At 24.6% G+C, this 27,593-nt stretch overlaps 8 protein-coding genes across 8 annotated transcripts; 5 read left to right on the forward strand and 3 right to left on the reverse strand.

The window, feature by feature from the left end:
* Positions 1-1,070: 1,070 nt before the first annotated feature.
* PCHAS_0206000 (asparagine-rich antigen, putative) lies at positions 1,071-7,229 on the reverse strand (the record flags this gene model as incomplete). Its single annotated transcript, XM_732364.2, has 1 exon — positions 1,071-7,229. The coding sequence occupies one exon, from the start codon at positions 7,227-7,229 to the stop codon at positions 1,071-1,073; it is 6,159 nt and encodes a 2,052-aa protein (XP_737457.2).
* Positions 7,230-10,967: 3,738 nt separating this feature from the next.
* PCHAS_0206100 (conserved Plasmodium protein, unknown function) lies at positions 10,968-14,969 on the forward strand (the record flags this gene model as incomplete). The annotated part of the gene is made up of 3 exons (XM_016798735.1): positions 10,968-11,110; positions 11,351-13,674; positions 13,888-14,969. 3 exons carry the CDS (start codon positions 10,968-10,970, stop codon positions 14,967-14,969), a joined length of 3,549 nt encoding a protein of 1,182 aa, XP_016653081.1.
* Positions 14,970-15,939: 970 nt separating this feature from the next.
* Positions 15,940-16,938, forward strand: PCHAS_0206200 (conserved protein, unknown function; the record flags this gene model as incomplete). The annotated part of the gene is made up of 1 exon (XM_016798740.1): positions 15,940-16,938. The coding sequence occupies one exon, from the start codon at positions 15,940-15,942 to the stop codon at positions 16,936-16,938; it is 999 nt and encodes a 332-aa protein (XP_016653082.1).
* Positions 16,939-17,600: 662 nt separating this feature from the next.
* On the forward strand, positions 17,601-18,217 carry PCHAS_0206300 (conserved Plasmodium protein, unknown function; the record flags this gene model as incomplete). The annotated part of the gene is made up of 2 exons (XM_738185.2): positions 17,601-17,865; positions 18,006-18,217. 2 exons carry the CDS (start codon positions 17,601-17,603, stop codon positions 18,215-18,217), a joined length of 477 nt encoding a protein of 158 aa, XP_743278.2.
* Positions 18,218-18,921: 704 nt separating this feature from the next.
* On the forward strand, positions 18,922-19,631 carry PCHAS_0206400 (cyclase-associated protein, putative; the record flags this gene model as incomplete). Its single annotated transcript, XM_016798757.1, has 2 exons — positions 18,922-18,937; positions 19,162-19,631. The coding sequence occupies 2 exons, from the start codon at positions 18,922-18,924 to the stop codon at positions 19,629-19,631; spliced, it is 486 nt and encodes a 161-aa protein (XP_016653083.1).
* A 1,019-nt stretch (positions 19,632-20,650) lies between these two features.
* PCHAS_0206500 (heptatricopeptide repeat and RAP domain-containing protein, putative) lies at positions 20,651-22,321 on the forward strand (the record flags this gene model as incomplete). Its single annotated transcript, XM_727915.2, has 1 exon — positions 20,651-22,321. One exon carries the CDS (start codon positions 20,651-20,653, stop codon positions 22,319-22,321), a length of 1,671 nt encoding a protein of 556 aa, XP_733008.2.
* Positions 22,322-22,888: 567 nt separating this feature from the next.
* Positions 22,889-23,317, reverse strand: PCHAS_0206600 (conserved Plasmodium protein, unknown function; the record flags this gene model as incomplete). The annotated part of the gene is made up of 1 exon (XM_738647.2): positions 22,889-23,317. One exon carries the CDS (start codon positions 23,315-23,317, stop codon positions 22,889-22,891), a length of 429 nt encoding a protein of 142 aa, XP_743740.2.
* A 2,395-nt stretch (positions 23,318-25,712) lies between these two features.
* On the reverse strand, positions 25,713-27,230 carry PCHAS_0206700 (apicomplexan amino acid transporter ApiAT8, putative; the record flags this gene model as incomplete). The annotated part of the gene is made up of 1 exon (XM_738437.2): positions 25,713-27,230. One exon carries the CDS (start codon positions 27,228-27,230, stop codon positions 25,713-25,715), a length of 1,518 nt encoding a protein of 505 aa, XP_743530.2.
* Between the last annotated feature and the right edge of the window lie 363 nt (positions 27,231-27,593).

Genomic DNA, 27,593 nt, shown 5'->3' on the forward strand with positions numbered 1-27,593 from the left:
TTACAAACCAGACACAGATATGTGTCATATTGTTTTAGGCGCATTTTACTGTTTGGCTAATGAATTGCATAATCTGATAATAATTATAAATTTTCAGTATGTATTTTTCCTATGCCTATGTTTGCAATCGTAGTTGTAATTATCACAAGCATGTAAGCAAAATATATTACACACTATTTTTACTCATACAAAATATTCAAATTAATAGAAAACAGTGTTCTTAGGAACGTACCCACTAATATGTATTCATATTCATATTCTTATTCATGTTCATGTTCTTATTCATGTTCATATTCTTATTCATATTCTTATTCATATTCATATGCATTTACATTTTCATTTGCATCTAAATCTGGTTACCCTTTCGTGTATCGTATGGAGTACCATTGTTTTTTTGCTTTGCTACCATTTTTTAATTTTTTTCGAACCATAAACATTGACAAATATTAATTGAGATTAATATATTATACAAATGTATGTACTGTTAGAGGTATAAAAATTAAAAAAAGAAAATAGGAAGACATGAGGATATGTCAAATATAATAAAACGGGTGACGTATAAACAGGTACCACTTAAGGTGATACTAAATATTTTTCCTATGCATGCGTATTCATTTTATTGTCAAATAAAACGGATCCACAAGCATATTCAAATAGTAAACTAAACATATGGGTAGTTCAAATAAGGCCAAACAAGTATATAATAAAAATAGACAATATATACATTATAGGTATAAAAAAAAACGGGGTCACAAATACAGAATATGCTAACCATTTTGGTATCGGTACATTCACGTACTCATGCATGCTTACGAAATTCATATTCATGCAATGCATGACCATAGACATTTACATATGCACACTATGCTCATGCTATTTTATGATTGTAGAAAAGATGAACATATTTATAAGTATAAAAAACTGCCAAAAAATACGGACTCATCTCATTTTGAATTATATTAAAAAATATGAATTTTTTTTGGTTGAAAAGTTGTCTCTATAATGTTGGAAAAGCCAAAGCTCCCAAAATAAGCATAAACTGTGTATATATAGGTCCTCCATTTTTCCAGTTATACTTTTTTTCCAGTGAAATTGTCAATACTGTTATCATTTTTATTGAAGCTATTTTTCCTGTTATAACTTCCTTTGCAAAAGCTGCCATGCATTTCAATATTATTTGCATAACCATTAATACTACTTTGTGAAAATTTATCGGGGCATATCGTTACCTTATTATTACAAAGTGTGTTTTCATTGAGATAGGATTCATTATCTTCCATCCCAACATTGGAATCCCTTTTCTGCTCCATAACACTACCTGAGCAACCTCCATCTACTTTTTGTTTTTCTTCATCCAAAATTTTTACATTGTCATTCTTTTTTAAAAAATTGCCATTATTATTGTTACTTTTATTATTTTTTGAAAGAGGTGAACAATTTTTACCATTAGAAATAACATATGAATCATTATTAAATAAAACATTTCCATTTTTTTTTGAATTTTGTTTAAAATATGTTTTTTTATTATAAAAAGAATATCCTTTATTACTTTTTTTTGCACCAACGTAAGGGGAATTATTTGCGTCGGCATTCCCATTTCTATAACATTGCCAATTGTCCATATTGCCACTATCTATTCCTACTTTTTTATTTGTACAATTGTCTTTACCATTTTTATGCATCATCAAATTGTCTCCTTCATTAATCGTTATGTTGCTCGAATTTCTACCGTCTGATCTATTTTTTTTTATTAAATTTTTTTTATAATTATTATTTATCATGTTCCCATATTTTCTATTTCTACTATATGTTTCAGTACCATTTTTAACTTCCTTTTTATTGCTTTCTTTAAAATTGCTTTCTTTAAAATTGCTTTCACCGGTGCTTACCTCGTTCACCATATTGCTTACTACATCTTTAGGCATGTTGCTCCCAATGTTCGGTTCCATCGTGTTTGCCTCATTTTCAATCCCCTTACAATCGTTTTTTTCGTCTCTTTGCTTATTGTAGTTTAATTTTTCATTTTTTGTTTCCCTAGAAGTGGTAATTGCCCTATTATCATTGGCATCTTTATTACTTTCCATATTTGTAAAACTATTATATATATTATACTTTTTAACAATCGGATGTTTTTCTTCACCTTCATCAGTATTTTTGTGATTGATCCATATTTTTTTCACATTCTTTTTCATATTATTTGGTGAATATTTTCGACGTATATCCATATAATTATTATCAAAACGATAGTTTGTCTTCATTTTGTAATTGTTACGATAGTTGAATGTGCCATTCCAGTTTTTCGTATAATTGTCATGACCATAGTTGATAGAATTTCCCTTCCCACCATATTTGGCTGTACAATTCATATCATTTCCATTACCCCGTGAGTTACGATGAAAATTTGTACCACTTCCATTGTTGCTACTTTTGTTATGATTAATATAATTATCATTGCCAATGAAAGCAGAAGTACTAGCTACATTTTCATAATTATTTATACCAGAACATTTTGTATTAAAAAAATAACCACTATTCTCTTGATCTCCATTTTGGTTCATATTATTTAAATGGGTTTTATTAACACTACCACTAGAGTTGCACACATTTTTGTTTACCTCATAGTAGCGGTTATTAACATTTTTACTATTGCTATTCCCCTCGGCAGAGTAATTGTAACTTTTATAATAGTATGATGTGGTATTACAACTATATGGAGCATTAGTATAATTGTCACAGCTACCGAAATTGGTTGAACTATTAAAGTTATAATTGTTACAAAAATTGTTATTTCCTCCATTCCCAGCATATGGTGATATATACATAGGATCACTCTCATTGTTCGTTTTGTTGTTTGTTTCTTTGTGTGTATCAAAATTATGAGTGTTTAATGGATCGCCTGGAAAAGATGCCGCCCCTATGTATTGGCTTGAATGCTTTCCTTCCCAACTTTTGTTCCCATTAGTATTTGAATTTGCAACATTACTAAATTTGTTATAATACAAATTCGTATTAAAGTCAATGCCTATATTGTTACAATAATTTACGTTATTTGTATTACTATTGTTCTGGCTATTTTTTAAATATATATTATTATTTACATTCATATTTTTTTTATTTTCCGGATTTTCTGCATAACCATTATTAACACGATTAATATCTGTATTATTCATATAAGCCATATTCTTGTCAATAGACTCGCTTTCTATCGCTAAACACTTTTTTAAACAATCCTTTTCACTATAACTAATGTTCGATTTTTTTGAATTTGATTTTTTTTGATGATGAGAATCATTCATGTCGTCTATCATAAAGCTAATGTTATTGTCTCTATCGCAATTGATGCTTAAGTCTTCTTTGTTATGACATTGTTGAGGCAGATCGTTATTATTTTTTCGATTTTCGCTATATTCTCTGTGGCTTATTATATCATCCTTTTCGCACACCTTAGCGTCAATGCTATTTACACATTTTTTCATCTTCAATGCAGTACGCTTAGTTTTGGCGTCCGAGCAAATACTAACTAAATCGAAATGCGTGGTATCTTTTTCATTGATATTACTTTTATTGTTTATTTTGTATTTTTTTTCTCCCAAATTTTGTTCTTCATTATATATAGAAAGAAACGTATTTTGTGTTTTAACAGTATAACCGCAATTAAACTCCCCATTAAAGTTGTATAAAGTGCGACTAATCAAATCTTCTGCTTTTTTTAAAGAGGTATGCTTATTTATAATGCTGCCCCCACATTTGTTTTCATAACTGATAGGGTTATCAAAATGGGGCGCAGTATTCGCAGCATATGCAACATTGCTTTGGGTTGAACTCTCGTAATTTGGTGCACATTTATCTGGTTTAACATTGTAACGGTATGATACTTCCTTTGGGTTTTCTAAATTATTATTTATACTCGATGAGCAAGTCATTACATGTGGTAAACTTATTTTTAATTCTGTTTGACCAATTTCTTTATGCACATATTTATCTAGAATAGTTTTTTCAGCTTCATCATCACACGAAAACAGAGTTTCTTCATCATTTATATTGCTGTCACAATTAAATATATATTTATTTAATATGGCTCTAAATTTTTCATCATTCACTGACTGCATACAATTTGACATATGAGGCTTGGTCATAGATACTTCTAAATTTTTAATATAATTATCTTTACAATTATATATGCTTTCTGATTGAGATCTATTATGCATACTGCGCTGTCTTTGAGTTATTTCTGTGCCATCACAAATTTCATTTTCTCCAACATTATTATCTCTCATTTTTGGAAATGAAAGTGTTTTATTTGTTTTATTTGATTTGGGTTCATTGTTCGAAGTAATATTTTTCACATTTTTTAAAATATTTTTTCGTTTTTTTCGATTTTTCCGTTTTTTCTCATTTGCATAAATAACCTCTTTTTTCTTCATGCCTACAAAATTATCTCCCGATTTAACTAAAGAACAACAGGATTTATTTGTATAAGAATTGATATTTTTTTTACCAGTTCTATAACAAACATTGTTTTCTTTAAAATATGGCAATTCTGATTTATAGCAGTTCAATGTTTCATTTTGTATGGATCCCAATTTTTTACTACCAACACTGACATTGCTATTATTTATACTGGCAGGCTTATTAAAAAAAGTGTTTACACTTTCATTTCCAACACATCCAAACTGAATACGAGGTTCTTCAGTTTTATTCAGTGCACTTTTACCATCGGATGAGCATATCATAGTCGTACTTTGAGTTGATTCTTTGTTTATGTCAAATACTGTATAATCATTTCCTATACCGGAGCAAATAGTAAATATACCTTTCCCATTATTAGTATCATCATTTTTTTCCAAAAATAAAGCATCATTATCATTGCATTTATTTTCAGAAATGTCCAAAGTATCTATTTTTATAGGATTCATTTCATTTTGTTTTTTATTTGTATTCAAAGAAATATTTTTCATCCTCGCAATGTCCATTTTATTTTTATAAAATTTCGAATTTTTTCTTTTATTTAAATTATATAAGGAAGTATTATTATTTTTTAAAGTAGACACACAAATATTGTCATCCATATTGATGGGACTATTATTTTGATTGCCATTTTCCTCTCCATTATTAGCTAAAATTGGGGCATTCTTAGAAATTTTTTCTAATTGGCATTCTATACTTTTTGTGGATTGGGGAAGGATATTTACTTTGATGCCTTCTTCTTTTTCATTCTCATGTTCGTTGGGTTCGTTAATCGTATTTACGTTGTTTTGTTTATTATTATTACTATTATAAGAATCGGAATACTGATTTTTACTAACTTGCCCCTTTTTTTCATTTATCACAAGTTCGTTATCTTTTAATTTTGAATTACAAATATTGTCATCCAAAACATTGATGTCACCATTTTCTAAAACCTTTATATCTACTTTGTTGTTTTCCAATTTTTTGTCTTTTTCATCAATGAAACCTAAGTCCATGGTACAATTTTCTCTATCTTTATATGCTTCACTAGCTTTACAATCAATGCCTAATTTTTTGTAATAATAATTAGTATTATAGCTACCACTGTTGTTATCATATGATATGTGCTTCCTTCTGAAATACCTCGTGTTTATGTTATTACGATAATTAAAATTGTATGAATTGTTATAATACTTAATTGGGGTATTTTTTTTTCCATAATTATTTTTGTTAAATACAAACTTTGAATCGTTTCCATTCTCTTCATGATTGGCATCAGGATATTGGCAATTACTATTAATGTTCGTTTGGGTATAATTATAAGAATTTCTACTATTACTACCATTATTATTGCCACTATTTGTTTGAACCCCCTTTGCTACATTTTCGTCTAACTTAGCAATAGTATTCGTTTTTTCCGTTACACATTCTTCACTTGTTTGTATATCTATTTTGTCCTTTTGATAATCGAAAGTATCCCAAATGGGCTCGTTCTGTGCCGTCATATTATTTTTTTCGTTTTTTTCAGCATCATTATTTTGTTCTTTATTTTGACAATTGGCATTATTTTTATTCAAATCAAAACCCATACTTTTGTCTTTATCGCAGCATACTTCACTATTCACCCCAACATCATCAAGCATATTTTTTTTGCTGTTAACAAATAAATCAAAACTATTTTTAGTATTATTATACCCATTAATACATAAATTATAATCGTTACTATTACTTGTAGCATTATAAATGTTTCCATTAAATTTTATATTACTTGGGGTATCACATTTTATATTTTCACTTTTGCTAGCAATATTTTTTCCTATTATATTAGGGGCGTTATAATTGGAAGTACTATTTCTGCTTTTAGTATATCCACTATTAACATGATTATTTCTGTAACTAAATGAATTATTCCCAGTGTCATTATTGTATCTTGTGTAGTTATAATTTCCGGGATTGTTATAACTCTCATTAAAATATGTATGGCCTTTATTATTATTCGAATTATAGGAATAATTATTTTTACAATTATTTTTATATCGGGTATAATTTTTTTTCTTTTTTTCTACAAAGATATTTTCATTTTCAGGTGGAATAATTTGATTTTCTACATTGCAACCATTATCATTATTTTGGGGTGGCACCGATGAAATGAAGTTATTTTTACGCACCCTATTATTCCCTTTTTTCATCATATTTTGGTGGCTATTTTTTTTATCAATATCTTTAAATTTTTTATTATTTAATTCATTTTCAGCTGTAACATTAATTTGTGATTTATCAAACTCGTTTTTATGTTTGGAGGGTAATAATTCATTTCCCATTGTTTTGTATTCATTAGTGTTGTCTACATTATTATAATACCAATTGTTATTGTTCTGATTATTTCGCCTATTGAATTTTTCATAACCAATCCCATCTTTGAAAATGTTGTTATTGTTATTGTTATTGTTATTATAATTTTTACTTCTTCCTATATAGTCCTGTTCGTTTTCATTATTATAATGCATTTTATGATACCTGTTGTTCATATTTTTGTTGTAATACATTTTCCGTGAGTTATAATTTCCATTACAGTTACTAAATGTGTAGTTATTATAACTTAAATAATCGACTAAATTATTTTGATTATCTCGAATATATTTGTAATTGTTATTGCTACTATGGAACGGTTTTTCTTTATTTGTTTTCATATGATTTTCTGAATTCGGGGTATAATATAGACCATTTAAGTTCTCCTTATTTTTATTATGCTTAGATTCTTTTGCTCTGAAATTATGCATAATTCTTAATTTTTATTTAAACAAAATAAAATTCATACACACGAAAAAATAAAGATATAAACAAATTAGCCAAACGCATGGAAATATAAGACAAATTTAAAAAACATATTATTGTAGTAAATTATTTCGTATACATGCAAATAAAAAATTTTATACACATATATAGGCTATGGTGAATGTATAAACTATCTAATTGTTGCTAATATCATTTTGTAGACTGTGTTCTCACACATACACATATACTGTTCTTGTTTTGCTACGTAAAACAAATATTATATATCTATATGCATTTTTTTAAAATATTTTGTTGTAAAAACACCAAAAATAAAAATAAAACAAAAAATACTTAATGTATATAAAGGCACATAAACATAAATTGTATGCAATATGAAGCAATTGACACAAGAATGCTTAAGAAACACACATATTTATAATAACATGTTAGCATGTAAACGTAAAACACAAAACAATATAATGAGAATATAAAAAAAATATAAATGGTGTATAAGCTCTATATTATGTATACATATTTAAAAAATGAAATATTCAACGAATACATATAATTTACTAGAAAAAATTATATATATATGTTTTATAAGTATGCTTATTTTTGTATCTCCATTGTATGCATTATTTATATACATTTTTTATAGAATAACTATAGGCACTGGCTAATAATATTTAAGTATTCTTACATTTTTCACAATCCTAACGCAAAAAAAATAAATAAAAATAAACTAATCAAACATAATAATTACATTGCGTATAATAAGATATGAATAGCATAACAATTCTATATTTGCATACTTTTATTTTGTTAGCATATTTTTTTCTTTGGAAACATATATACACATTTTATGTACATATAAACATACATGTAGCAATATGTGTTAAATGCCGACAATATTTTACATATTTAAATATAATTGTGAGAATAAAATATATTGACGCACACTTAATGATGGAAATAAACGAATGAATTAATAAATAAAAGATAAAAAATTGGACAATGGAAAATTATAAGGAAAAACAGAAAAAAAATAAAATAAATATAATTAATGTGTCAAATTAATTTATAATATGCTTCAACAAATATGGTTCTTTTTTTTTCTTACATTTTCATTTATCTTTCCCAAATATGATCCATTTATTTAGTGTAACATTTTGGCAATTGTTGTTTGGAAAACATGTAGAGATAAATACATAGAAAGCAAATATGCAACTTCAAATAATTAAGTATGAAATGTATATGTAAAATTAATACACATATATATAGTATCCATAAATGAATTTAAGAACGATATAGTTCTTGGTAAAATACAATTCTGCACATGTTGGCTTATGATTAAAATAACTTAATAAATATAAAGGGGAAATAAAATTAATGAATAATCTATATGCCCATAAAAAATAATTACTAGAAATAAATAATAATAAAATATATAAAGAACAAAGCATGTATTATTTTTGTATATTTACATTAATAATACACACACACTTTTTCGCTTTTTTAAATAATTTTTTCAACGTCAAGTATTTTAAAATTTAACATTACAATAATATAATACTTCATAAATGAGTAATTCACAAAATAATTAAATTAATAAGAGATATTTAAAAATTAAGATAATTTAAAAATTTTTATGTTATAAATCGTATTTAATTTGCTACAATATTTTTAGTTGTAAATTATACAGCAAAATGCCTTTCCACACACTTATGGTTTGTGCTTATTTTTTTTTTGTGGAAATATGAAGCTTTATAAAATAAATAATTGTTCTGAACAGGCAATAATTTTTTTTATTTTCTATATATAGTTAGCTGTAAATTTCACTATTTATAAGCTTCTCTATGAGTATAATATATACATAAAAAACATGTTAATAAAAAATATAGGTCTTATAAAATAAATGATTATAGCTATTTTAATTTTTTTCCTTAAATTTTATGTCATGGTCATATTTTTTTTCTTTCAATTTTAGCTAATCCTATATATATAGCATTTCCAAAATTATTTTGGCATATTCCCCATTTTCCTCAAAAAAGTTAATAACAGAATATTCGGTATTTTATTTTTTTTTGTTGTGCTATCACTGTTGTATTATCTTCACTTAAAAAATAACCATTTATAAAATATATTTTTTAAAGTGTCTTTTTTCAAAAAATTGCCCTTTATTTTATTAATTGAAATAAAAATTGTGAAATATACCATATTAATTTGCTTTCTTAATATTATAATTTTCCACAAAAATATGTACAAATTTAGACACATATTTGTATACAATGCAAATATGAGCTATATGCAATAAATATTGTAATCAAATAAGCGATGGAAAAATGATATAATAAGACATAATCATAAGTTTGTATTTTATTAGTATTCATTGTATTTGTTCTACATAATTAAATACATTAAAAAGAAAATATATAAATACTTAAAAACCGATTAACAATTGCCTGTTTATAATCTTATACTTAAGTGCTATCCAAGTAAATGCATTTCATTCCGTTTTGTTTACACTAATTAATGATGACAAACATGCAGACCCTTTATATATGCATTATGTACATTATTATGGGCAAATATTTTTTGATTATTTTATTACAGTGTAAATACATTTAATATTTTGTATGCATTTGCATATAATTTATACCCAAAGAAAGAAAAATGTAAATCGCTCATATATATACTATGAAACAACAGTAGTAATAAAAAATCATCGTTGTTTCTGCTGAAATATTTTATATTGATAATATGAGCATGAATATGTAATGATAACTTATGTTGAACCAGTTTAATATAATTCATTATTTTTATGGAATATTAAATATGCGTATATGTATATATGGTGAAAAAGAAAGACAACTTATGTGGCAATTGACCCATAAATGGACATTGAATTTTCCAAAAGGAAATCATAAAAACAAAAAGTATACATATATATCTTCCCATTGGGAATAATAACAATTAGCCATAAGCATATCCCCGTAATATAATATCTTAAGAACCCATTAAAAAATATGTATGGCTAGTAGAACAATGTGGGTACATTATATAGACTCAATGCTTTTTATTTCTTTTTTTCTATAGATATACTTTAAAGCTGCTACAAAATTTTAATAGTAATACATTTTAGGGTATAAGAAAATGCTACAATGTGCAAAACGAAAAATTAAGTAAACTCATAAACTTATTAAGAGGTGAAAATTCATACGAATATTTTCTATATATCTAATTTTCATTAAAATAATATTTCTTTAAAAAGAAAATTTGATATATACAATAGGAAAAATAAATAAAAAATGTATTTAAATTAGATAAATTCGTATCGGGATTCTATAAAAAAAATAAATATTGTAACAAACGGGAACGAAAAAAAATATATATATTTATAAATATAATAAAAAACATAATAATTAAAAAAATTATATATGGCAAATGATGAAAACTATAATTTGGATGTGATAATTTTTAAGTTAAAAACAAAAGGGGAAATAAAAAACAGTTTAAGTATTACAAATAAAGCAAGGGAAAAAGGAATATAATGAAACAAAGTACCAATAATAATAATTCCAGTATAATATGAAAAATAAATTTTAAGGAGTTTCAATTTTTAAAATAATAAAACAAATAGGAGATTGTTTCTTGGCTATATATGTGCGCATTATCAAATAACAATAACATGATATCTTATTTTGTTTTATATATCAGGAAACATAACTAGAAATGAATAAAAAATGAATCACATATTTTCATTTGATAGCAATTTGAATAACATATTTTTAGGGGATTATTTAGAAAAGTCCGAAAATAGTTGTGAATATTGTACAAAAAGAAAAAGAATATGCAGATGCGATACCATGAAAAGGGAGCTCGGAAGGTAGGTCTAATAAAACAAATAAAAAGAAGGATATGAAAAATTAATGGAAAACAATATATATACATTTATGCATATTTCAATTTGAACTTGTGTGTATATCTTTATATTTACATGTATAAGCATATATATGAATTTAATGCGTCAGTCTGCATTCATCACTATATGAAAAAATATGTATTGTTCATTCTCATAAAAATATATGCATCCATACTTACTTATTTATTTTTCTGAACGTTGCAGCGAGCGGACAAAAGATATCGACGATTTTTTGAATTTGAAGAAATACTATGACGAAATTTGCGAAAAAATTGTAGACAAATATAAAGATGTTGTGAATCGTTTTGAATATGATAAAGATATAGTTATGTATATAAAAAAAAATAAAATAAATGATGAAATAGAATGTGAAGATTGGCTATATTTTTATGAATTATTAAAAGAAAGAAAAGTTTTAGAAAAATGTATTGATTTGAAACAAAATAAAGAGATAATATCGCTTAATAGTTTTCATTTAGATGAGCAAGCAAATTTCATAAGTTGCTTAAATTATTATATTAAGGTAAATAAGTATCATAATATTCATCATAATTGGATGGGGATGAGTATAAACCCATTCAATGAATATGCAAATAATAATTATAATCCAAGTGTATGTACTAATATTCAAACAAATGAATTTAATAAGGTTAATAATATAAATGATAAAATTTTTAATGACGATTGTAATGTGTATAATATAGAAGAAAATGAAAAAATACACAATATTATATCGCCAGGTGATTTAAAAAATGTTCACCCTTTATATTATTACTCGTACATACAAGATAATGAAAAATGGTTATCTGGTATTAACAATTCAGGTAATATTCTTCATTTAGAAAATATAGATTATGTATGGAATAAAACAGTTCGAGAAGATAGTAATAAAATAAAATTATTTCATTTAATAACAGCAAATTGTGTTAAAAATAATGATATGGATTATAATAAAATAAAAACAAAAAAAGAATATAATGAGAATGATATAAATGTTAATATAGAAATTGAAAGAGTTTTATGTATAAGCCAATTAGTTTGTGCATTAGGTATGATGAATATTGGTGGTTATTTTGTTATGAAAATTAAGTTATCTTTTGATAATTTTTTATTATCAGTTTTTTCTATTTTATCTATTTGTTTTAAAAAATTGGAAGTATATAGGCCATCATGCTGTTATTTAAGAAATATTATTTTTGTAATAGGGGTTCATTTTAATGGTATAACGTCTATATTTTTATCAAGTTTGAAAAATTGTGTAGAAGAATCACAAAAAGAATTAATAAATTTAGTAAACTCCACAAGGAATGGAGATTATTCTAAAGAAAAATCAGATAATACCGAGATGAAAAATAAGAAAATGAAAACAAACAATAATAGTGTGTCTTCTGATATTTCTCCTACTACTAAAAATGAAAGTAATAAATTTTTAAACCATAGCCTAATACCCAGAAAATGGATAAAGAGTAGTTTTTTTCAAGAGTATAAAAATTGTATTAACCATTTTATTGATTATCTTATTTATCATTTAAAAAAATGTATAAATTTATCTAATATAAATTTGATAAAAAAAAATATAGAGAATACGAAAAATACTTATATATCTCAGTTTTTTGAAGAACATAAAATTGTAGATATTCTGAAAAAAGATAAATTAGTGCATAAATTGCTTGACCATATTTATTATGAAAACAATTTAGACGAAAAAAATAATAAATTTAACGATTTCGGAGAAAAAGATGATGAAATCGATTTTATCCTACCAAATAATTTATTAGAAAATTCTGAACAAGAAATATTTTTTAGTAATAAATTTTTTTCGAAAATAAAAAATACTATTCTTCATTATCAATTAGAAGAAAAAGGAATATATTTTAAAAATAATTATAACATAAATATATATTGTAATAATAATAACATCGAAAATTATAGGAAAAACATTACATCATTATTAAAAAAAATTAAATTCAAAAGTGTAACCAATATTAATAAAGCAACGGAATTATTCCAATTAGATCAAGCCATTTTAAAAAAAAGAATATTTTTAAGAGATAAAGGCTTGTTCTCAAATCATGAAATGGAATTTATAAATTTATTAAAAAAACAAGCATATTTTACAAATAAAAATTGGTTTAAATGTTATTTACAAAATGATATATTAAATTTTGAAAATCCATTTTATTCACCTAAAACTTTATTTAAAGACCTTCTAAAATGTAGATATTATATATATTACAAAAATTGTGATATACATATAAACAGTTTTAAGCAAATATTAAAACAATACGAGCCAATAACTACTTCTTATATTCATTATGAATTATATTCAAGTGTTATTGATTGTTTATTTGTTTTAAAAAATTGTGCAGGATTTGATATATTTAAAGACTCGAGCTTTATACAAAATTTTTTAGTTATAAGTACGGAAAATTGTATTTTTAATTTTTTTACAAAATTTCAAACTGGATATCATGTAGCATTGGAAAGTAATGACCCAAATTCAATAAATTCGAATTATCCTAACTCAGGTATGTTCCTTTTTTAAATTATTCTCCTTGTGTGTGTGTGTGTGTGCAAATTCGTTATAAACGAATTTTCACCTGATTTGTTCATGTAATTGTAAAAATTATACAATTTTTTCCTGACATGTCAGAAATATATGTGATATTTGTATTTGATGCATTAACGTACATAATTATAAAAGACGTAACAACTATTTTTCCTTATCCTGTTTTTCTTAGGAACTGAAGGAGACACAGATGATTATGTAATTCATGTGAATGTAGGGAATATGTACGAAAAGAGACAATCCTATAAATTATTTAGTGAACTGTTAATTCAGAAATTAAAAAATAAAAATGTATGTTCCTTTATATATATTGATTTGAACACGATTTTTCCAAATTATGTTCATCTCGTTGAGAAAGAAATAAAAGTAAAAAATTATTTTATTTCGAGTTTAATAATAGCTTTTAATTATTTAAAGAAAGAAGGAAATATGATAATACGGTTAAGTAGCGTATTAACATTTTTTACAGTAGGGTTAGTATATATATTATTTTGTTGTTTTGAAAAGGTAAGTTTTTTTGTTCCACCATCATGTGATGATATAAATCTTGATTTTTATATTTACTGTTTTAATTTTAATGAAAATTATATATACCGTCATTATATCCAATATATATGGGATGCTGTAATATGTAATCAGCATATAAATGAAAAATTTAATAGTAAAGAAATGGGGGCAAATACGAATACTAGTAAATCTATAGAGGCTGGATCAAAAAAAAGAAAAAGTGATATATACTTTTCAATTCCTCTATATTTTGTCATGAATAAACATTTTGTACAATTTATTAAAAAATTTAATTCATTTTATATTAAAAATCATATAAATATATGTTTGAATTTTATAAAAGAGCCAAAATATTTTAACCACCATAAATCAATGATAAAGTCATTATTAACAAATTTTTTTAAAGCATATATTTTATGTGATGATTCATATGAAAAAATATATAAATCGATAACAATACAGTATAATATATTTCACAAAAAGGAGGACATTTCAGATGATGAAGACGAAGATGAAGAAGATGACAAAATTGATAAACATGAAAATTTTAATAATAATTTAGAAGATGGGCCTGGGAATAATAACTTTAAACATTTATTCGATTTGAGAGATAAAAAGAAAAATGATATTTGGGAAGTGAATAGATATGAAAATTCTTCTGGAGAATCGGATTATTCATTGATTTATGAATATAAAAATGTACCTAGTGAAGTATCCATCTCAGAAACAGCATGGGATAGTCCTTAGCCTCTTATAGAATCGAGACAAATCCGTCATTTTGATTTTGCATTATTTACACAATGTATAGTTGTATATGTATCGATTTATGCACATATGTTTTTTAATTGTTATATAAAAGTGGCTTGCCATGGAAAATGAGAATTTTCCATACTGTACTTGTCATATATATATTTTTCTATATATAAAAACTATTAAAATTTTTTGTATCTTTGATATGGTAAAATGTTAAATTTTTCTTTCACCATACTGTTATCATTTTAATATAACACTAGTATTACTAATGGTGATGCTAGTATAATATCGATTTAGAATACAAAAAGTTAGTCTTGTATATAGCAAGTTTGACTAGCCAATCATTATATATTCCACTTGAACGGGAATATAAAAAGTTTCTACATGCTATTAAAAGTGCTTGCCATATATACCATACACATGTAGATATATGATCCCTATTTATCTACATATTTGGTAAGCTACCCAATAAACAAAAATAAAACATCAAAATGTTTAATCGTCAAACTAATAAATATAATATAAAACAGTAAAAGATGTATATACTTCTTCTACCATTCATATTGTTAAGAATTTTGAATGGCCGACCACATCCCATTTTTTCTGCGTATTATATAATACACTTTATGCAAAAAAAAGGGAATTTTTTTTTTCTATTCTATGTATCGAAATAGGTTTTATGCATCCTTCGATTATATATTTTTTTCTATCACATTCATATAAATATTTCTATACCAATTTTTATTGATATATCTCATCATTTTGTTGATTTTTTTTTTTATAAAAATCGAAGCTACCCTTTTAAGCTTACAATTTGTTCAGCTTTTATGTGCTTGGAATTATATGTTTGAAAATTTGAATTAAGAAAAAGCTTATCAAAATTTTGAACTTTGTAAAATTTATAATTTCACAAAACTCAGCAAATGAATGAATAATTTGAGAAAGGATTTCGAATAAAAGGGGGATGGCAATAAATTTGTGTAGAATATTGCGAAGAAGTAATAAAAAATGGGGAAACGAATGGAAAGGTAATAGAAATTTAAATTTAAGCTTAAACAAGAATGATAACGAATTTGGAGAAACTAATGAAACATTTGATGAGCCATTAAAAGAGAATGAAGGATATCCATCTTATATTCAACCAAGTGAAAATAAAACAAACTGGTCAGAAAATTGGAGAAACGAAAATGAGAAAAAAAAAAAATATAATTTTTCTATATCTGAAAATTATGCATATAATGTACCATATAATTATAAAATTGTCATACCCCCATCAAAAAAAAAAACAAAAGAAACGGATGAAAGAGAAATAAAAGAAGAATATAGTAGAGACGTAAGTAATGAGTTAACTTATACAGACTATTGTGGATTTCGAAATCCAACTTTAGAAACTTTTGATAATTATAGGTATTGGCAAGACACTGGATTTAAAAAATTTATGAATAGAATTTTTCCAATTAAAATACCAGAACATAAAAAAATAAATCCATTATTAAGAGAATATATTTACTTCTTACATTCTTTAGACCCGTTTCGATTTACATTTAAAAAATTGAGTGAAAGATATTTTTTTTCAGAGAATTGTATAAAAGCAATATATAAAGAAGAAAGTGTAAAAAGATTCTTAGAAGAAAATCAATTATGTGATGATAAAACCAAAAGAATATCCAAAAAAGAAGCAGTATTAAAAATAAAAGAATTAATTTATTCGAAAAAAATTGGATATAAAGATATTGGAGATTATGAAAATATAAAAAATGAAGATGATGAATTTCAAGGATATAAAAATACTTTTGATCAAATTAACAGACAAGTTATACAAGTTGAATCTATTTCAGCATTTCCTTTACCTGATAGACGAAATCCAGTTCCTAAAAGAGTCGATGTTGATATACCTGTATTTAATTCAGCTAATGTAAAAATTATGAATTGGATAAATCCTAATGATAAAGTCATATTTTGAGCTAGCCAAAAAAGAAGAAATATATACCTTCATTTTTTTTTATTCTATAAAAATAGGATAATAGTAGTAAAATCTGTTGTGAATTTACACACACATATGTTGGTCTAAAATTTTGTTTTCTGTATAAACGACGGTTATACTTTGCCTGCGTTAGACTGCATCCATATTTATGCATAGTTATTTCCATTTTTTATGTTTATTTTTTGGTGTGCATATATATATGTCTCTTTATTTGCGGCATTAATTTTTTTTAAATTTTTCGTTACAAAGTTTTGTAAAAAACGGCGCGTAATACTACCCACAACTCTTAATATAATTATTTGTTTATATTTCCCTTCATTTTGTATGTACATATTTTTTGTGTGTACATAATATAATGAATAAAAATACAACGGAAAAATATATTTACTCGAATTAAGTGATATTATACCAAATATTGTAGTGTATATATTTTTTTACAACTGGTGACAAAAAATACAAATTTTTTTACCACCTTTGCACATTTTTTTAGCGTTGAAAATTATTATTAAATTTGGTGACATATTTTAATTAAAAAAAAAAAATAAAATAATTTAAGGAAAACGATTTTCCTTTTTTTCGTCTATTCTCCATAATAGAAAATGTTACTCTGATTTTTTTTTGCTATTACATTATTACATAAAATGAAATGGTTTTGGAAGCACATATTTTTTTTTCTCTTACTCTTTGGAATTGTGTACACTAAGGAAGACAGTGGAATTAAAAAAAGGACCCGCAATTTTAGAAGTAAATATAAACACAGAAATGAGTTAAACAAGTTCGATAAATTAAACAAGTTCGATAAATTAAACAAATTAAACAAGTTAAACAACTTAAATAATGACGCACCAAAGAACTTTTTGCAACTAAAGTCGGCCCACATATATAACCCATCCTTAGCGTATAGAGGTTAAGATTTAAAACAATTTGCCTGCACATAAAGTGGGTGCACACATACGTATAGAACAAGCGTAATGCAGACTTCTTTTATTTGAAAAAAAACCTTTTATATATACAAACAAATTTTATGAAAACATTTTTTTTTGCAGATTTTTTTACAAACAATGCTATGGGTACATCAACGATTTATTATTCCCGATTGATGTGGGGCGGTGTCATATTTCTGGTTATGTTTTTACTTGTAAGCAGTATAGGAGTATATTTATATGTTGATAATTTGGAAAACAGTTACTCAAAAAGTAGACATAGGGATAATCCAGTTAATTATTATAATGTGAATCCCATTATACCATACCCATAATCAAATGTGTACATATGCATGTATACTATTTGTAAATACAAAATTGTACGTAATGAAAGTTTTTTTAAAATATTTTATATTTTTTGAAAAATGGATGTGAAAAAAAATAAAATAATAGTATGATCTATAAAAAGTTTCCAATGATTGACATAGCAATGTCTATGAAAAGTATGGTAATGATCATGTATTTTTTATTATTCGTATTTGAAAATATTCTAAATACATACAAACAAATTTCGTATTTATATTTTTGCTTAAATTGTATTTGAATGCTTTTTTAGTTCACCACACATTTTTGATGATTTTATGTTTTATGTTTTATGTTTCATGTTTTATGTTTTTATTTTTATTTTTATTTTTTTTGTTTCCATTTTAATCTTCTTATTTACTAACCATTGAAGGTTCAAAAAGGAAAAAAATAAACCGATTGCATTTTTTTAAACACATTTGTACTAGCGTTTATGTGCATTTCTTCATGAGCACGCCAAGGTATTACATTAAAAAATATTATTTAAAAAAAGTAAGATAAAAATTAAAAGATATGATATGGTTAAATGTCTTAAGTTACACAAAAAATATATTGTAGCTTGTTTACAATTTTTATTTTACAAAAAGTATCATTAAGCATACATAATAATAAGTTAAAAAAAATATTTTAAAGGAATAAAACAATTTACAGGAATAATACCATATAAAATATCACCATGGCTAGCCATCCAAGTAATTTCATCAATTAAGTTCTTTATTTATTATGAAATAATGCATAAAATGTGTATATGTTTTTAATTAAACTAACATAATGATGCATTCCCTGCTTACACACCTTAAGTGAAAGTACTTAAAAGTGTGCAAACTCAACCTTTCGTTTGTTTAAATTCGTGTGTATAGCCATAAAACAAAGCATGATTACTATTTCATATATTTTATTTCATACTTTTTTTAAGGCTTAAATTTGAAGGATAACCAATGGGAAGTGTGCAATTACAAAAATGAAAAAATAATAAAATTAGAAAAAGTTGAACTTAACAATTCTGTAAACATATATAATTGTGAAAATACAACATTTAAAATTGAAAATCCAAAATTCAAATCATTACAAATTCAAAAATGTGGAAAATGTAATATCGTTTTAAATAATTTAATTTCGTCTATTGAAATAATAGATTGTAAAAAAATAAAAATTCAAGTTTTAGGAAAATGTTCATCAATCTCTATAGATAAATGTATAGGAGTTGAAATATATTTATCAAAGGAAAATACCGAGTCCGAATTTACTACTGCCTTATCTTCTGAAATGAATGTTCATTTTGAAAAAGACGGAGAATGGCAAGAGATTACAATCCCAGAACAATATCAACATACCTTATGTGAAGGTAAATTAAACACAAGGGTTTCAGATTTATATAAATATTAAAAAGGAAGAAAAATATTTCATATATATCATTTTTTACAAGACTTAAAACCTTTTTATTGATAGCTTTAAAAAAATTAGCTACTCATAATGAATATATATAGCTAGCTATTTTTTTATTGTATATTATAAATATTAATTTTTTTTTTTTTTTTATAACTCAAACAGTTTATGATCATAGTTGCGATATGTGACTATTAAATATTTTTTACCTGTTTATACAGTTTACATTTTTTACGTGAAAAAGTTCGTTCTCTTTTTCAACTGCCAGTATATGTGGGTCGGTTAAAGGAAAGCAATGATATGCTTTTCGAAAAAAATAAAATCATGTAGTAATAATAATGTAGTAGTAATAATGCAGTAGTGATATACAAAATATGCATAACGCATTGCATATCTCTGAGAAAAGGAACACAATTTTTGTTTGGCCATTTACTCTACGTATTGTGCGCTTATTTTTCCAGTCATACGTACTATGCATATATGGGAAAATTTTCCGAAAATACGGTGACGTCGTTTAATAGTATGAAATGTGATATATCACACCAGTTTATAAATTAAGAAAATATTTTTAAGTTTTTCATGCGTTTACATGTTAGTATAAGAAAATTGTAGAAAAGTTTTATAATAATTGAAAAAAATATACACAAACCCAAAGCTATATATGTTTGTAGAAAATTATTTTATTTCGTTAAAGAAAGCAAGTTTTATATACCCTATGGTATGAAAAAAAAAAAAATATTTATATACGTATAATATTTTGTAGGAACAGTTATAATAATTGAAATGCCATAACATAAAGCTTAATAATAATATTTACAGTTTTAATTACATTATATAAATAATACGTTGTATAAATTATTCGCAAAAAGCTTATTATGCTTTAAACATAAATGGAAAACGGCTCTCAGCCATTTCAGTGAAATACTTTTATTTTTTTTTACGTAGCTTACTGAATATATATTATTACGATTTAGCTAAATAGCCAAACGATATATTCAATATACGTTGAAAATACAAAAATGAGGTTTTTAAAAAATGTTGTAAGCAAATGTGAAGTTGGAAATGTGTTGAATAAGAGTCATATAAAGCCAAATCAGAAATTATCGAAAGTAAGGGAAATATGTAATATAGCACAGAATAGTAAAACAAACTTTCAAATTTACAATAATTTTGGTGTTTTTTTTCAACGAAATGTAGCTACTAATGTTTTAGAAAAAAAAAACGATTTTTCTGTAGAGGAACAAATGTCCAATGATGAAGTGATTCGATTTTTTGAGGATAATAAAAATATGAATATAGATAAATTATATAATTTAATTAAAAATATCAGTAGACAAAAAATTGATGAACGAAGAAAAATTGTAGAAAATGAAAAATTTTTTAATATCCTTGAAGAAATAGAAAATCGTATTAATATTATGAATACTCGATATTTATGTAATTTTTCATTACGATTAGTTAGTATATCTATCAATAATGAAGAAATCAAAAAATTATTAACAAAAATTAGCGAACATTTATTAAAAAAAGTAAATGTAAGTCCTCGTGATTTAGTTGGAACATGTTATGCTTTAAGTTTATGTAATAATATGAATGAATATTTTTTTGAGCATATTAAAAAAGAAACTATTGCTAACATAGATGCTTACACACCTACATTATTAACCCAATTATTAGAAAGTATGAGATTATCTCAAAATTTAGATGTTGAACTAACCAATTTAATAGTTGAAAAAATGTGTGAAGAAATTGATCGATTCACTACTAAAGATGTAACATTAGCTTTAAAAACTTTATCTATGGCTGGTATTCCACGTGGATTTTTAATTCGTCGTTTGTGCAATCTTGTTTTTGATAATATATCTCATTTTCATTATTCCGCACTAGTTAATATTATATATAATTTAACTAAGCTAAAATTTACAACAGCAAATCATATAGACGTAATATATAAAAATGTGGAAGAACATTTATATAACTGTAATGTTAATACATTATCTGAATTATTATATACATTTTATATGAACGATATAAATGATGAAAATAAAATAAAAAAAATTTTTGAAAATATTAATTACAACAATTTTAATACAGCAAAAACTGCAGTTATCATTGATTTTATACATGCAGCAACTTATTATAATAGTTATATAGAAAAAGAAAAACTTTTAAATTTAATTGATATATTATTCAAAAGAAATGTTCCCAAATCATTAACTTTAATTGCAAAAATAAGAGAACCTATATATTTTCTTTCAGAAAATTCAACGTTTAAATATGACATAAATAATATTTCTCCCTCTTGGTTAAATGCAATGAATGATTTTTTAAGAATAGATCATGAAAAATTACAAGCCCTTAAAACTTTTCATGAAGTACAAAACGTTTTAAATTCAGTTGCTCCAAACTTTAAATTAAATTTTGTTCCTCTGCAAATTACTAATTCCTATTCTGTCGATTTTATCGAAAATGAAAAAAAAATTATTATAGATCTTGACACAATTGTTAGACATACATCTTTTCAAATTAAACACAAATATTTCGAAGACTTAGGATATAAAACAGCTAAGATACATTTCTGGAAATGGCGAAAATGTAGATCCGAAAAGGAACAACAAAATTATTTGTGTGATATTTTATATTCTGTTACAGATCAAAAGAAAAATGCTGAAGATACAGGTGAAAATTAATACACATATCGAAATGCAAAAAATGTAGACCCCCAAAATTATCATGTAATAATGATAAATAATTAAGATAATAATTAATTTTTTTTTATTTTATTCTTATTTTTCCTTGTTTAAACAAAATTAAAATTTTTTTTATTATTTTCCATCATCTATATAACACTAATATTCATATATAAATGTTTATATTATCTGACATTTGGAAATAATTTCGTTTTTTTTATTTTATTAATAATCTTATAAAATTTTAACACATTCATCCAAAATAAAACAATAAAATTTTTTGCTAATGCTTATGCATATTTCTGTATGCCAAATCAGCTAGCCATTATTCATATTTTTTTTTTTTTTTTTTTTTTTTTTTACTACCCATTATATATGCAAAATCGCTAGCTAAATATAATGGTTTTAAAAAAATATAAAGGAAATACTTTATAGTATCATTTGATAGTTGTGTGTGTGTGTAAAACAAAGGGGCATATAATTTTGTTACTTATGTAACTAAACAAAAAAATTAATTAATACACAAAAAAATAAAAAAATTATGATAAGTATAAAAAATAAAACATATTAAAGATCTTTGTTGTCGTCCTTGGTCTCCTTATGAAATGATAAGTTTTGTGAAAAAGAATAGTCTTTTAAATCTGGAGGTTTGTATTTAAATCTACTTGTTTCATTAAAAATTTTAAAATACTCTAATACTTTGATATAATTTGTTGGTTTTTGTGTGTCATCTTGTTGGCTTATTGATGACAAGCATTGTAAATATCGCGTACCTTCAATTTTACACTTGGAAAATGTATGTGGATATTTTCTTAAGCAATTGATAAATTTTCCCCATAAACTATCACAAGGATTTTTTTCGGAATCCCTTTTATGTTTTTTTTGGATTTTGTGTAAAATTTCTTTCCCTTGCCACCACTCGATTAAGGGAAAATGCTTTTGTAACTTAGCCACTGGAAAGAGTAACTCGTTATTTCGTTTTTTACTATAGCTCATTTATTAATGTAGGAAAAAAAAAACATAAAAGTTGGCAAATTGAAAAATGGAACATTAAATAAAATTATATGAAACACAATTTTGGAAATATAGCTACACAAAGGATATATACATATTTTTTTTATGTAGCTTGTGACTCTCTTAACAATTTTAAACTCATTTTATATGCAAAAAAAAAATTTATTTTTTATGTGTATTTTTCTTTTCATACCATCATATAATATTGCTATATTGTATATATTACATTTTTATTAAAATTGTTTTAATTACATTAATTTTATTGTGTTTATTTTTGTTTAAGTCTAGCTATTTTTTTTTTCTTTTTTGTTTTAAATAAAGAAACCCCTTGCTTATGCTGCTTTATTTATTAATACATAAAATGAAAGAACCAGTAAGCTAATTCTAAGTAGTTTTGTAGCTTTAAAAATATAGCGATACAAAAATAAGCTATATAGCTATATGTGTATCACTAAATATGGTACAGCATATTATTTATTGCATGCATATTTTACGTTTACTTTTTTAAATTAATTATTACATTATTATGCATATATAAATATATATTTTTTTTTTTCATTTCAAATTATATTTAATTTTTATTTTTTATTCATAAAAGTTTTACTTTTATTTAATTAAAATGGCAAAACATTTTTAAGTATCTTTGGATATGTGAATATATTTCACATTTATCCTTCTTATTTTTTTATGAAACGAATATAATTAATACTTACATTTTTATAGTTATATTATTTATAAAGTTATATTAATAATTATGTACATACATATGTATTGATATATTTTTGTAAATAATGTAAAGAATGTTTAAACGCCAATGAAATATTAAATCCTTGTAGTAGTACCAATGAGGCGAAGTTATTATTTCAAGGGAATTTCAAGCATTATGAGAAAAATGGGGGCGTCGAAGATATAATAGCCTATAAATTTTGTCACAGTAGAAATAAATGAAAATTTATGTTGTGCATGAAAAATGTTTAAATAGGGAAGAATCCGGGATGGTATAAAGAAATAAAAAAGAGTGACACAAAATGGTTTGAAGTTTTGAATATTTTCAGAACGATGTGCAATTATAGTGAAAATCGAGTAGTACTACTACTGGATGCCTCAAGCTATGATTAGAAGTCAACCTTCCCCCACCTGCTTCCTTAATAACGATATGCAGAATCCTGAGCATGGGCAATACTGAAATTATATGGCGGATTAATACTGTTCATGATTTTTTATGCCTGGATGAAATGTGCATATATATATTTAATTTTCAGATTTAACACAATAATGTTACTTGCAGAAAATATACAGAAAATTTTGTTTTCAAGATTTTCATTTCTTCTGTCAGGAAAGTCCCCGAGATAAACAATTAATTTATTAAAAGTTTCCAGGAAAGCTAATAACTTAATTAGTTATTCATCTTGTAATTTTCCTATATAAGAATTTTATATTCTTCATAAGGGATTATATATGAAATAGCGAGTTCAATGTAGCATGTGTTATTTTTTTAATAACATCACAGAATGGGGCTTATAGTATGTTAAATCTGAACGTAATATGTATATGCCATTGCCTTTGCCATACATATGCGGGTCCACGCGAATGTATATGTATATGTATACATATATGTGCACCAGCGTGGGCAGAACGACTGTTTTTTTTTACGTCGGCAATATTTTGCCGTGTTTATTTTGCATTTTTTTGCCGTTTTATGCTTTTACCTTTTTTTAGTACAATAGACTCATAATTTGATAAAAAAATTATTCATCATTATTCATATGGTTATCCTTTTGGGAGGATAAGAATGAACATCATACATTGAGCACGCAATGTCGTGTGGAGAATATGTTCGCATTTATCAACTACTTAAACATAAGTAGTTAATTTTTATGGGGTCTTGCTATGAAAAATGGTTAGAACTAATTTCAGGACGTAAAAATTATAAAAAAATTATAAAAAAAATAAAACAAAACTAAAAACATTAATATAAAATGTTTATTTAAAAAAAATAGTGAAATTAACATTCATGTATAATTTCAAATAAACAAAATAAATGACGATAAATGAGGAATAAAATAAATTATACAAATTTAGGGAAGATATAAATCAAATTTGTAATGTGTGTAAAGGTTATGAATATCCATTTTTTTTTTTAATTTTTTTCGTATTTTTTAAAGAACGAATTTAAAATAATCTGGAAGTATATAATCATGAGACTAGATAGAGATATTTGATTTCTCTAAATTAGTATATATGAAAATTTGGTTCAACAAAATGGTTAAATTATTTATTGTAAAAAATAATAAGGAATTTAAATTGGGTATAATAGATTTGAAATGTCTATGAATTTTGTCAATTTTGTGTGTATGCTAAAAATATTATGAACAAGTCAGGCTTGAATTTGATTTTGTTCTGAACTTTCTGCCTCAATATTTTTTTCATAATTTCTAGTATATAAAATGCTTAATGGTAAAAACATAACAATAAAGCAAATAGCTAATAGTATTGATATGGTGGTTGGATCATTTTTATTTTCATTTGAAATTAAAATATTGTCATAAAGCTTTTCACAAAATAAAGAAAACATACCACCAAATAAGCTTGTTATACCTACAAGTTTTCCAAAAACAACTGAAGGGAAAGCTCTTGATAAAAAGCAATATATTTGGCTAGTATATATACTAGCTACACACATATATAAAAATACAGAAATAACTCCTGCGACTTGATGTTGAATTAAAGCTGTTAAATGCATAAGAGCTGAGCATGCATTCATAAGAATTATAATAATTGCAGCACCATATTTATTTATAAATCGCCCAAATATAATACATGGGATAAATGATAGTGGCATTAAAATGTTAATCATATTTATTAACGATTTATTATAACTAAAATATATATCTGTAACCATAGCATAAAATACAGTAGAAATATTAAATAATATAAAATATACGATTACACAAATACTTGGATAGCTTAATAATACTTTAAAGAATAACATAATACTTTGTTTATGAAAATCTTTTCCTTCTATTATATTTTTAGTACGTTCGTTTTTATTTACATTGTTTGAAATATCTGTGTTTCCATTTTGAATTGAACGTGGTTGCATTTCTACATCACTAGCCGATCCGATTTGTTCTACCGTCGTTTTATCTGATCCTTGTCCATTTTCTAAATAATAATCTAAGCCTTTAAATGGTTTTACAGGTAATAAAAATAATGCAATTAATAAACATGGGATTAGTATAGTAAATATATATCCATAACAAATATAATAAAATGGAAGATCTGGATATTTTTTATAAATAAAATTTAATGTAGCTGGGACAGCATAACTTAAAGATGCAGCAGCACCAATCACTGTCATTATAAATGTTGATATATCTGGAAATAAATTTGTAACTGTAAGTATTGGTATAAATGCAGTATCTGCTCCTAACCCTAAAAATACAAAACCAATTAATGTCGTATCTATTTTTGTCGTGTCAATTGATAAAAATATCCATGAGAGTATATTAAATGCTTGTCCAATCATTGCTGTAAATTTGGGCCCAATATGATCATATAAAAATCCACAAAAAACAGACATTGTAAAATGTATAGCTAATGTCATAGGATATAAATTATTTATTTTTTTATATTGTGGTGATAATGTTATATCATCATGTTCACCAATATTTAAATGTTTATATTTTCCAACACTTAATAATAAATTTCGTATTGCTGTCCAATCAAAATATATACATGCTGATGTTGCTGTATATATTAATATTATTATTAGTAAAAAAACTCTATTAATATTAAATGGTGTTTCTTGTTTTGCGCCAGGTAAGTTTGGATTGGATTTAAGGCGCATGCCTTTAAGGAAGTTCAGAACTTTTGTACAATATGATTCGCTCATTTTGAAGTAAATATACTTTTGCTATAAATTTGTTTACTAACTTATTGTAGTGTGTCTATATTTTAAACGGGGGGAATATTATGAAAGTCTTTATATGAAAATCGTCTGAATTTGTAGCCACGAAAGGGAAACTGTATATCTGGCCTGCTCGCTATGCATATATGCACATATATTATATATTTTTTTCAACTGTCATGTGACAGATATTTTATATATAATTATATATAATCGAAATATGTTCAGTAATTGGTAATGCGTTTGTAAAAATGTATCCAGACATGTACCAAATTTAATTAAAAAAAAAAAATAATAAAAGTTGGGGACACCAAATAGCTAACTAATATGTGGACCCAACTCTGTATG

The sequence above is a fragment of the Plasmodium chabaudi genome, assembly GCF_900002335.3.
Source record: "Plasmodium chabaudi chabaudi strain AS genome assembly, chromosome: 2".
Classification (NCBI taxonomy): Eukaryota; Apicomplexa; class Aconoidasida; order Haemosporida; family Plasmodiidae; genus Plasmodium; species Plasmodium chabaudi.